General features: G+C 40.7%; 1 protein-coding gene across 2 annotated transcripts; it reads right to left on the bottom strand.

Annotated features, from left to right (window-relative positions):
* Positions 1 to 3,349: 3,349 nt before the first annotated feature.
* Positions 3,350 to 12,835, bottom strand: LOC101476110 (protein ALKAL-like). Of its 2 annotated transcripts, none has more exons than XM_076880312.1 (6): positions 11,774 to 12,835; positions 11,202 to 11,483; positions 9,129 to 9,182; positions 8,517 to 8,600; positions 6,376 to 6,449; positions 3,350 to 4,736 (listed from the first exon to the last, which is right to left on the bottom strand). In XM_076880312.1, the coding sequence occupies exons 2-5, from the start codon at positions 11,470 to 11,472 to the stop codon at positions 6,385 to 6,387; spliced, it is 474 nt and encodes a 157-aa protein (XP_076736427.1). In that variant the 5' UTR covers positions 11,473 to 11,483; positions 11,774 to 12,835; the 3' UTR covers positions 3,350 to 4,736; positions 6,376 to 6,384. The 2 variants fall into 2 exon arrangements, with proteins under 2 accessions (XP_076736427.1, XP_076736428.1); XM_076880313.1 differs by having other exon boundaries at positions 3,352 to 4,736; positions 8,517 to 8,597.
* Positions 12,836 to 12,984: the final 149 nt, after the last annotated feature.

A 12,984-nucleotide genomic window follows, 5' to 3' on the forward strand; every position in this document is an offset into this window, starting at 1 on the left:
TAGATTTAACATTTAACATTTAGATTTATATATAATATTTAGATTTAACATTTAACATTTAGATTTATATATAATATTTAGATTTAACATTTAACATTTAGATTTATATATAACATTTAGATTTAACATTTAACATTTAGATTTAACATTTAACATTTAGATTTATATATAACATTTAGATTTAACATTTAACATTTAGATTTATATATAACATTTAGATTTAACATTTAACATTTAGATTTATATATAACATTTAGATTTAACATTTAACATTTAGATTTATATATAATATTTACATTTAACATTTAACATTTACATTTAAATATAATATTTAGATTTAACATTTAGCATTTAGATTTAACATTTAACATTTAGATTTAACATTTAGCATTTAGATTTAACATTTAAAATCCTGTTTTAAATATGAAAAGTTACAAATATTTTACTAAATGTTGTAAAAAATGACTCGAAAAAACATGTTTTTGTAAGATTTAGAGCTAAATGTGGAAAAATGTTGCTGTTAATTTCGGCATGTTTCAGTTTACAAACGGCGCCCCATAAGATCTGCCTCCTGGATACTCTTTGCAAAGTTGTTGCCAGCAAAGTTAGCGTCCATGGGCAGGTTAGCTTTGTTAGAAATCACTGAACTCTCACATCCAGATGCAAAGTCTTTTAGACTCAAGTAGTTCAGGCAGTTCTCAGGTAGCCAGACCAATAAACCCGCTGAGTCTGTTAAAAACAAACAAAAGAAAGTATCTGAGTACATTTACAATTGAAACGTGTCTGTGTGTCTGTGTGCAACAGCTCATAAACATGTCCTGCGCAGTACTGGAGGCAAAGAGTCGTGACTTATGAGATGAATCGTTATCAGTTTTTAAAGTCACATTTTATTGACCATTAAATCAGTGTGATTTTCACTTTTCTCAATAATCAGTTAACACAGCAGAGCTCTCTAAGATCGTGCTTTTCTCTGTCTGCCTCTAAAACTGTGTTTGAAGCCCCGTCTCGGATGAAAACAGCGATCAGGACTCGATCGTTTCTAAATGACTTGCAACACAATGTTCCCTGGAATAAAAAAGCTTCCCTCACCCTCTCACATGTTCCCAAAGTCATCCAGCTGGCTGGGCCGGACTCGGCACGGCTATAAAACTTCAAACCCGCATGGAGCCGTTATTGTTTCCATGCACAGGTTGAGAAGAGTTTGTAATTATATGATAGATTAATTGCTAAATAAATGAAAGCATCTTGTGGAAAATGACGTGTTTATCGTCGGTTGTCTGTGGCTCTGGCATGAATTCAAAACACAGTAAAATCCCCAGAAACATTACTCTAAACGATATTCCACGTGCACAAATCACTTTCATTGATGTCGCTGATGTTCTGTGATGTGAAGCATTTATTTTTAACGATCATGAAAAAGGACGGTTTATGTAATTTCTCCACATAATGGGAACAAACTGACCGTAAATTAACTCTTAACTATATGTCACGTCTGGGTGAAAAAAAAGATGCCTTGAAGTTAATCGGTGCGTTCAGACCTAACCGTGGCAGCACACTCAGTGTGGGGCATGCAGAGGGGGTGGCAGGAAGACAGCTCCAACACCTCCAGGACACGCGATCAAAGAGGCTGGCGCACAGACAGCTGCGGCGGCGCACTTCTCATCAAATCACACGGCACGGCACGGACCGGCCCAGGCTGCGCAGGGGTCACAGAATCCCCAAACAATCTTTTTATAAACACACAAAAGAACAACAGGTGTTTTCTTCACATCACTCAAACCCACAACGGCTCTTTCAGCACGATGGAAAAAGCCACGAAGGAACTGGACTGTGATGATGAAGATGACAATGCAGTCGTCTTTCAGCTGTCAGATTCCCGATGAAGGATGTATTATCTGAATTGACATTATTGGTGACTCATGTAGGATTTGTGCATTTCGCAAAAGACATGAGAAGAGAGATGAATTAATCATGAGACATGAAGTGAATCAATGAACCCTCGACAGCAATTTTACAGTCATCAAGACGACTGCGATCACTATAAATAAGGCGGTTTGACTGAATGAAGCCTTGGGGTCCAAGCATTTGGATCAAAGTGTTCTTCTGTGGATGGGGCAGGGCTTGGATATTTACGTCATAAGAGCCCATATTTAGGTTTTAGCATGAAATATGTTAGTAAGTGCCAAATGGCTAACAAAACTGCAGGAATGGGAGCATTGCATCCACTTGGTGAGCTGGTATCACATCCGAACAAGGCCCGAAGTTTACAGCAACGTGTCCTCCAGCCTCCATCTAAACATGGCTCCATGAACACGTTTCTCCTCACTGGTCTTGAGCTCTGATGGAGCTCGGTACCGCCTGACAGGAAGGAAATGGCATGGCTTTGGTCTCTATTTGCTATTTATTACAGCAGCATTTCTCAGAGGCACCAGAGGAAGGATTTGGTGCTTGTGTGTAATTGTATTAACGCCCTCCCACATACTGTCCCCTGTGCATCTTCTGTCTCCTCTCCTAATCTGTGCTGTTTGTCTCCAGATAAGTGATATCCTCCTCAGATTAGGATCCGGTGTCCCTGCTCTGCCTGCCCGAAGGGAAAGGGATCCCCAGTGTATCCCGTGGGGTGCGAGCAGTATTTTTAGCTTCCTAATCCTTTTATAGTTTGGGCTGAAAACATCACCCTTTTGCCTAATTGGTCCAGTTCATTACCGCACAGTACGCCACAGAGGAAGTGCTTCATCTGGATCCTTTCGGCTATTTGGTTTTGCAATATGCTGGTTTTTGGTGGGGCATAAATTTCTGAGCCGGATTCGTCTGTTCCTAAGCAACTTTGATTTGTGGAAGGGAGGCTATCACCGATTTTATTGCCCTGCAGCACAAGGACATCTCCTATCATGCTGGAAACATTGCACTGATAGGATCTGTACATCATCAGCACTAAAAAACAACCCAACCCGCCCCCCACGCACATATTTTCAACGGAGTTTAAGTTCACAACCCTTTGAACTGATGTCCGCTGCAGATGATTTTTTAACGATCCCACAACAGGCCAAACTTTGTTGAATAATGCATGATCCCTTGTAAGAAACACTTTCCTGCTAAGTCTGCAGAGACATACTGACGTGAGAACAGAGCTGTTGTAATCTTTGGCTTAGGGTATGTTTTCTTAGCTTATCAGCATCTTCACGTGTACGTGGGTCATTTATTTCACTCCCCAAATAAAAACAGCAATCACTGTCACTGTTCTCAGAGCACAAATGTACGACATGAAAAAGAGAAATAGATTTCTGACCTTTTTATTTTGTCAGCAGTTTAAAGCGCTCTGTACTGTAACCACAGCCAAGTTGACCCCCGTCCCCGAAATTCACAGTGAATTCAATTAAAGCAGCTCGGACGCCTCCATCAGTCACTGAACAACCTGCAGTTCTCATACGGTGTTTGCTGCTTTAAAAGAAAACACGAGAGAACCTCTGGAAGAAAAAAACACACATTTCTTTCTTTCCTGGCACAAAGTCAGACGAGTTGGAGACTACGCTCAGTTCAGCCTGTTAACTGATACAGCAGGTGGCCTGAGGCTTGAACACAAAGCACATTTCAATCAGTGAATTTTGATGATCGTGAACAAACTTTCTTCAAACGGTTTTCTTTCCCTGCTTGATTGCACTTGTAAACTGCAAGAAACTTTCGCCAGAGCCAATTTGTCAAGTCTTCCGCACGGTACACAGATGTTTTCAAAGCCCACCATCAGCCATCGTGCAGCTAATTTAGATTCTCCCTATCAACAGCTACAACTCTGAAAAATGCCTTTCACGTGTGACTACTTGAGGAGTTCATCAAACCTTTGCTGAGCTTATCCAAAGCTGGTTCTTTGGAGCTCGGGTTGCTCAACATCCGGTCGAGTCCAAGATATCTGACAGCTAAGATTGAGTGTGTGATTGCCAGAGACAAGCAGAGGAATCTGCCAGAAATTTTGCAACAAGCTCCAGTTAGAGGAGAGAGTTTAGTAATGGTGGTCCCTGTTCAGAGAGCGTCAGAAAGGTGCTGAAAACTGAAAGAAGAAGAAATACTCGGGCCAGAAGGAGCATAAAGACCCACTGGCTGTGGCTTTCCCACAGCATAACAGCTGTAATGAAACGCAGTCTCGTTCACGGCACCGAACGGTGTTTCCTCTGCAAACTGGAGAGGCTGGCTTAATCCTGAGCTCATCACACTGCTCTCCACCAGCTTCCCCTCATCTTCAATGATGGCGACATGCTGTGCTTCAGTATTCTTTATTGTTCAGTACTGCAGTGCATTATCACCATTGCTCTTATTCCATATATTCTCAATGTCAGCCACATCCTTTAGTTCACTCCAGTGCCAAATAAAATGTAATGAAGTCAATGACAGAGCGTAACATCAGTATAACAGTGGGAGTCTTATATATGGATGAGAAAAGAAGCTTCTTCCTCATCCATAACTGTAATAACCAAAAAAGAATCAAATTTTGAATGACTGTGAAATTATTATATACATTCCTTCTCAATAAATAGGTGCATTTAATATTAAATTAATATTTCTTTACAGATACATGGTATATACAGGTACATCCATTCAAAAACAACCAACGGCGTCCGGCGATGACAGCGAGAACAACAGAAAGTAGAAACACTAGAAACACAACCACGTTCTCATGACTGCTGTGGGTTTGAAGGCACTTCCTTGGCACCACGTCGATCCTTCTTCTGTTATTCTGGGACCTGCAATCAAAAGAAAATACAAAACCTTGATGAGGATGAACCGTCACTCCTTCCTGCATCCTTTCAGACTGCATGTTTGCTTGTGGCTTCCAGAGTTTGTAGAATGGGAGGCAGAGCGTCTTCTGTGGAAGCAGCTCCCACTGTGGATCCAGGAGATAGACACCCCCAGCGTACATGCAAGTTCAGGCTTTTCCTTACAGTTAGGATCAGGTGACCCTGAGGCATCCTTTAGTTCAGCTGGAACAGGCTCCTTTTCACTCCCCACGTGTTTGTGCACCACTGCTGCACGCCATTACACTGCTTCTTCTTCTTCCTGTCTCCCACGCTCTATTTCTTTTCTATTTGCAAACGTGATGGTTTTCAGAAGCTCCTCTGCTAACAGTTAACGACTGCTAGGCTAGCTACAGTAGATTTGTTCATTACTAAAATTTTGCAAATCAGATTTTCCCTGCAAGGCAAACAGAAGAAGGCTAAGACGCCCCCGCAAAGCAGGAACTGTATTTAGAAAACTAAAACTAGAAAACTAATTATACTTCCACGTTCACCTCCAACACCTCCATGCAAATTTTTGTTGTTTTCCACTCAACGATGTAATTCTGCTAACATCTCTATTAAGAAATGACCAGAATGACGACATAACGAATCCTTTAATATTCCCTCTGATTGTTACATTTGTCAGATTTCGCCGACAGGATCTTATTATCTGATTCACTTGAGAAACTGAATACCTGGGATGTGTCAGCCTCTTCAAATTTATAATCACCAACTCCACTACAGAAAAATCCAATGAACCAAGATGACCGCTTGTAGAGATGAACTGTAAGAGCAATCACTCTCCAGCTAATTTCCTGTACTGAATGTGTGCGTTTACGCTGCAGCATTTAGACAGCAGTGAACCCTTCAGACCTGCTGTCACAGAAGATCAATTTTAAAAAGGCCTGACAACGACAGCGTCGTAAATTACTCCACTGATGTCCGTCCTCTGTCCTGAGAGCGGTCGTATTAATAGATTTAGTGTGAGGAAGTACACGAGTGGCGTTTCTCCCACGAACGTCGGGAAGCAGTGACGTTCATGGAAAAAGACTATATACACACACACACACATATATATATATATATATATATATATATATATATATATATATATATATATATATATATATATATATGTATGTATGTTATGTATGTATTTTTACTTTAACCCCTCTGTTGTTGTGGATGCAGGAGACCACGGGTGAATTATTATCTCTGTGTGCCATTTCCTCACATGTGCTTGACAACATGAATTACATGCTCTAATGTGCATGTTTGGCATAAAGAGAACTGAATGTATAAAATCTGCAGCTCTGTTCTTTCTGACTCTCACTCCACTACAGACCTAAATTTAAACCCTGTTCTGACAGGCTAGCATGTCATCAAAGCATACAGTCTTCTTACATAAAGAAATGTTGAATTTAACATTTCTACTTACGTGAAAAATCCCCCCCCCCCCCAGCTCTGTATCACACATTCAATTAAACTGACCAAAAGCAACAAAGACCTCTGAATTAATATTTCTGTCTTCTTTAACATCGTTTATTGTCTATTCAGAGGATGATGACAACAAATGATGACAGTCAGGAAAGCAGGAAAAACTTACATGCAATATCTAGGACTGCATGCAGAGTGGACTCATCGCTAATCGTGTTAGCAATCTCGCACATCGTTTGTAATCTGGGGAGAAAAACATGATGTTAATATAACGCCTCCCTGGTAACCATATCAGTAAAAAACAAACATGAAACGTTTTGATTTGTGGTAAAAATAGTAACGTAGACATGAGGTCTCAGGTTCACAGTGAAATACTTGTTAAACCATGTTCTGCTGTGGCATCTATAGTAAAGTATACTTAACTTACTGGTAAAAGATAAAAAGCCAATTATATGTATGTATGTCTGTGTATATGTATACATACACATACATATATAAAAAGAAATAGACCTAAGAGAAGGTTCTGAGCGCTGCTGCCACATGATAACTCCTGAAATACAAACAGAGTCCCGTTTTCTGACCCTGACATCTGTAATATCTGCGTGACATGAACTGCGTCCCACAATCCTCTGGGCCAACCCAGCATCCTGTATGTGATCCATTGGCCAGCATTGTCTCACTATTGTCAGGCTTTAAATAAACTTCCTTAACCTCGGGACAATCCTGATTATGTGATGTAGTTTGATGCCTGTTTGACTCGGTCACATGTGTGAAAGGCATCAGGAAGAGGAGGAGCTTCTCGCTCTAATTTATTGTGTGACAAACGCACACCCCCAGCATTACCATCTGCACTCACTGATGTCTGTGGACGGTTTCCTCATAATTCCCATATCATTAATATCCCAGAAGGAAGACCGGGATTTTCATAATACATCACCAAATTGTCTTAACAACAGAATCAAATAATAAAACATCGTGTTTGAGCTTTGAAATCCCTGCAGCGCGTTAGCTCTGTTTACTTTTACTAGAAACCCTCGGCGTTATCGTGTACAGCTCAAGTGTCAAACTCGTTTTATTTCAATGCTGCGTGTGCGCAGGTTTGATCTCAGAAGTAAGAACGATTGTATAAGAACTTAAAAACACACTCACAGTTTTTTTACATAACGTGAACGATTCATTTCCAGTGTAGCTGCGATTTCTGCAGTCAGTCTTGTAAATCACACAGTTTAGTGTGGTACTGCAGGCCGTGGGTCACATCGCTGTCACAGAGAAGGCTGACAGTGATTCAGGCTTCTGTTTGGACGGCCGCTCTGATATGATCCCCTATTCATTAGGGGTGGGGGAAAAATCGATACTGTGTAGCATCGTGATATTTTGTTTGCTAATAATGTATCGATGCAGGGACAGCACAAATCGATATTTTGTTACAGAAAAAGGTTTTTGTGCTCTGACTTCAGAGCATGTTGATCCTTTTTCTGAGCAACAATCCTGACACTGTCAAATGTGTTTAACTGTTTTTATGGCAGCAATAAACATGACAGTTTACTTATTTTAATTTAAGACATGTTTTATTTTAATTACGTTTAAAACTTTTTTATTTAACGTAAAATTATATTTTGTTTTAATTTACTTTCAAATTCTTCAGTTGCTGAAGGGGCTGCATAGTTTTCATATTGCATAGTTCAGAATAGCTGTAATTGTACCAGATGGTTTCAGTTAAGTTGGACTAGACTGTAATACAAACCGTTCAGTTTGTCAACAATAAAACTGAGATGAGAGAAAGACTGAGTGTGAGACTTTGTTATTAGATAAAATTAATATTGATGAAGTTTACCTTTATGGACAGAATCTGAATATCGCAAAATATTTTAAAAAATTGCAATAATATCGTATCGTGCGTTAAGTATTGTGATAATATCGTATCGTGGGATGTTTGGTGATTCCCACCTCTACTATCTAAGCTTCTGGCATAAATACAGATACGATATCCCTCAATCACTACAGTTTTTACTCCCTAAATGTTAGCCAGCGGTGGTGTATATCCCCCTCATCCACAAATCAAAATGACTTTATAATTTAAGAACAGTTTAAAGCAATAAAGTTTGTCTTATTAAGCACAGAGTTTAGCACTCATAAACTGAACTCGGATCAGGTTTGACTGGTAGTTGATTTAAATGTCATAGTGTGACAACTCCAACCCAAACAAACTGTTAAGACGTTACAGTAAACCCGTAAAAGCAGGTTTTGAGGAAGCGCAGAGATCATCGAGCACATCAGCAGAAACAGAACAGGAGAAGAAGTCATACATACATGCTGGTGTCGAGCAGTCCCTCGTGTTGTGATAAACTCTATGAAAGTGTGTTTTGCACTCCGATGAGAACTTGACTGGTCCTGCTTAACAGAAAAAGGTCTCATCAGATAAAGCAATCATTTTTGAATCTTATTTGCAGGTGTAATTAAGCTTACAGTTAATGTGAACAGACATGTGCTAACTAAAGCTGGACCTGGCCTTAGTGTGCAGGGGAATCGAGTCTTCAATTAGAAGCACATCTAACATTTAAGCTTCCAGATTTTCACATCACTCATGAACCCTGCACATAGTTCCTGAGACAAATAATCAGCTTAATGTGCCGCTGCCTTCAGCTTAATACTGTCAGCTTCAGACCATGTGCTGTTTCTCAGCACTGCTGCCCTACAAGCAACCCTTTCTTAACTTACTGCAGCCCCCAGTGTTCGTGATGTTTTCTATGACCTGAGCAGACTGCATGCTGGCTTGAAAAGAAAAGGATTTTTTCACAGGGGCAAAAGGAGGAATTTGCACTGGATTAGTGCCATCAATGCTGGGACAGTTAGTTGTCAGAAACAAACGGTCTTGCATTAGAGACAGAGTTTGTGCTCCTAGTGTCGTCTTTGGTTTCTTACCTCCAAAATGCTCAATGATTTTCTCTTTCATGTTTGCATCTCTGGAAAAGATTTCTGGAAAAGAAACTCACTGTTAGCTTCTCACCATCTGAGCAAAGTTATGCATGAATCACAGTGACGGAGGGATCGTCAGTGTTAACAGTCTCCCTCCTGCATCCTGCATTATGTTTCAAGAATCTCAGCAGTGTCGCTGCTTTACGTGACGATGCACAGCTGCTTTGCATTATTAATAACTTTGAAATGTTTTTGGATTTTACTGCACACGTCCCAACTGCAGAATCATAAATGAACATTATTCATTCTCTATTAAGTTCCTCAGATGTGCACCAAATGTAGTTTTTCTCCAACTGATTGACACACTGGTGTTTTTGTCCACGGTTTGCACTCTGAGGAAATTTTGTGTATTCATAAAGACACCAAGGACCTCTGTTTGTATTAACTGTCCATCCAGGCAACACAATGGCCATGCTTACAGGCTAAAGAGATTATTTTATGGGAGTGTAATGCCCATCAGAAGAAGTAAGTAGCTACATTAACCCTCCAGCAAGAGATTTGTGCAATGCTCTACGGGGGGATAAATATGGAAGAAAATCACTTAGATGCACTAAGAAAAATCACAGAGAATATTACAAAATTAATTTAGGAAGACGGACAGAAGACAACCCATAAGAGCAACACGGGTCAGGTTTTCAGGGTCTACATATGTGGAGGATTAGTGAATGTGTCGACACTGTTTTTAGCTGCCAGTCCTAAACTGTAACGATGTAACAGATAAAACCAGCTAGAAAATAAGTGCCTGGCTTCATGGCGTGTTTCTTGAAACAACCGTAGCTGTAGAGGAAGAGGTGAGTGTGCCGCACACATCAGTGGATTTATCGATGTTTCTCTTTCCTCCTCGTTGTGTTCAAAACATCCATCCTTGCGTGACCACAAATCTTTGGTAGCGTTGCACGCACCGCTTGCTAATGTGCTGCTTTTTATATCCTCAAAAGATGAATTCCATCCAGTCAGTGGTCTGAAAGGTACTTTTCCAACTGCATGAGCTGGAGCCAAGATTTTAAGCTGTATAACGCCTGCACAACATCTCTACGACAGGATCTAATTGATAGTGGTATTGGACACAGTCTGATATTGGAAATAAACAGCACATTATGTTAACTTAGCCCTTAATATACTCCCACACATACCAGTGAGGCACAGCCCTCGACTACTCTCTGAGTCTGTTAAAGCGATAAAAACAGTTTCATAAAAGGATTTTCTGGATTCCTTTTCTTTATCACATTCGAGCGCACCTTCTTTGCCAGGTTTTAGATATTTGAAGAGTTGCAGCATTAATGCAGATTTACTGAAATGTCTGAGACGACTCAGTTTTAGTAAAAATCCTGTTAAATGTCGCAAGGGCAACATTCAGTAACATGCTCTGGATAGTCTTCCCAGATAAATAAAGTCCAGTGTTTATAGTCTCCTCATACAGGCTCTTCATTCCATAACGGTCAAAAAAGTATTTTAGTTAGAGTATCACTGATGCAATGCCGTGTACGTGACACAGCACAACCAGTCTGCTTTATCTGCTCTGTCTGCAGACGTGAATGTGACCGGAGATGCTTTCCAGGACACTACAGCGCCTGTGTGCATGTTGGGCGCTCATCACTCACGTTAAAGAGTCCAATCATACTGAATGACTCATTCACAAGTTTAGCATCACCATGCCCCTCCTACCTTAATCAGCCTATCCACATCTCCATCTGTCCAACAGTCAGTTAAACACGTGTTGAAGAAACATGGTCAGAAAACAGGTCTTCAAAATGAAGCACACCTGCATTGTGTTCATGGAAACCACTTTAAATTTAGCTGGACACTTGAGGCCAGACGGATGTGGATGCTGACCTCTCTGAGCACCAGTGACACACAAAATTACAAAATTTAACTCGAACAAACCAGTTTCCATTCAGCTAAAAGAAGCTCTTGAATAAGGCGTGCAGCACTGCCCAGAACACTGACAGCTGTCCCCAACTGTAAAATGGGGATTATGCCTTCATCATCAGAACCTAAAAATAAATCTTATCAGCTTACCTGAGAGTCTACTGTTATCCAGCCTAGGGACATAGAAAGGCTTTTCCCGGGAGGAGAACTTCATGTCTTGTGCTGAAGTGAAGAGTCCACTGCTACAGCGCCTGGAGATGGGTTTCTCCCGTTGCTGGCTGTCTCTGATAACCTGTAAGATTAGATCCAACAGGGTCCTTCGTTCTTTCTGCTTGTCCTCCTTGCTGTCCATACACTGACCCGAAGTGATGAGCAGAAAGAAGATAGTGAGCAGTACGTGCCATTTCCTTTCCACCTGCATGACTTTACTGTCTGAAAGCATGAGCAGACGGGTTTTGTTACACGAAAGTCATTACACGAAAAGAAATGCCTCATTTGTTTGACTGGACTGACCAAAAACACACTTGGACAGTTTGCATTATGATTTACATGAAGGGACGAATCAGCACTGATATTTGAAGTCCTTCACATTTTCATTATTACAGCAAAATTAATAAAATCTGCATGTTGGAGATAAAATAGGTAACTTCTAAAAAATCTCCACTTTCCCCTTGTTTAATACAAGAGTAACGCAAATGCATTTAATTGAACTTCAAACTTACTAGTTTAGGAGTTAAAGATGCTTATGTCCTGGAGGGTGGACACAGTTGTCTTCAGCAAATTCTTCCGATCCGATAGGAGAGAAAGCCAACAGACTGTGCTCACCACCGTCTTTCTTGAAATAATGCGTTCCTATTTATACGAGGAGCCACCTTCTTGAAGGTAATACAATCGATTTTGAGTGGGTGGTAAAGCAATGTTGACATCTTTGGTGTAATTTCTTCCAGTGGCACTCGCTCACTTAGGCATGAGCCACTCCTTTACGCACCAAAAACATCACTAGTTGTAGTTGAACGGGACAGGCTACTTGCAAATAAAAACGACCCTCTTATAGATGCAATAATGGGCGAAGATCTGAAAAAGTCCCCCGTGCACTATAACTTCCATTAAAAAAGAAAGAAAAAAACCCGACAAAGACCGTGGCGCGGAAGCGCACGAGTGTCCACTTTTCCAAAAAGAGCGACTTGTTGGATGTTGGGTGCAGAGAAGTGAAGAATCTGTGGGCATGTGAGCTTCTAGCTGACCTGTCAGCGTGCCGATGTTTTTGCTCACCGATGTCCAAGTCTTGTGACCGCCTAAGCGCCGCAGATATTGCGCCTCCTGGAGCAGCCATCCGGCTTTTTCCCACACATGCTGAACAGAGTCATGTCCGTGTATAACTCTAAAACTTTACCTACAGGTGTGGCAGGGTTACGGAGTGGTGTAATTAGTGGGTCGCTACATTTCAGATGCATCTGATACAGACACACCTGCTGACTCAGTTGCTGGAACTGTGGCTCCAATCCAGTCTAAAATACAAAGTTTGTATGAGTGTAACAATGAGGCAAATCTATTAATGCGTGAAGTCTTCAGATTGATTCATTGTTTCATGTGTAATCAGTTATTAACAGGCTTCTATTTGTGCTTACAGAGATCCACGTTTGCACTTTGCATGCATTCACGTCACCTAGTTGCGTAAAGAGCTCATGTGGAAGCTTTAGATGTGCATTTCGTCATTCGATGTTTATTGGTGGTTTAAAAAGCACAGGAGGAGGAAGATGACATTACTGTTTTTATTATTGTTGTTGGTGTAGATGTTTATATGTTTTTATATTAATTGTGGAGAAGAAGCACTGTGCGTCAGGTGTTGGTCCCCATCGCTTAGCTTTACCTGAACATAACCACTGTCTTCTGGGGCGCTCAGCTGGAGCCCAAAGGTATCTTGACACCTTTG

Source organism: Maylandia zebra, linkage group LG23, assembly GCF_041146795.1.
Source record: "Maylandia zebra isolate NMK-2024a linkage group LG23, Mzebra_GT3a, whole genome shotgun sequence".
NCBI lineage: Eukaryota > Metazoa > Chordata > Actinopteri > Cichliformes > Cichlidae > Maylandia > Maylandia zebra.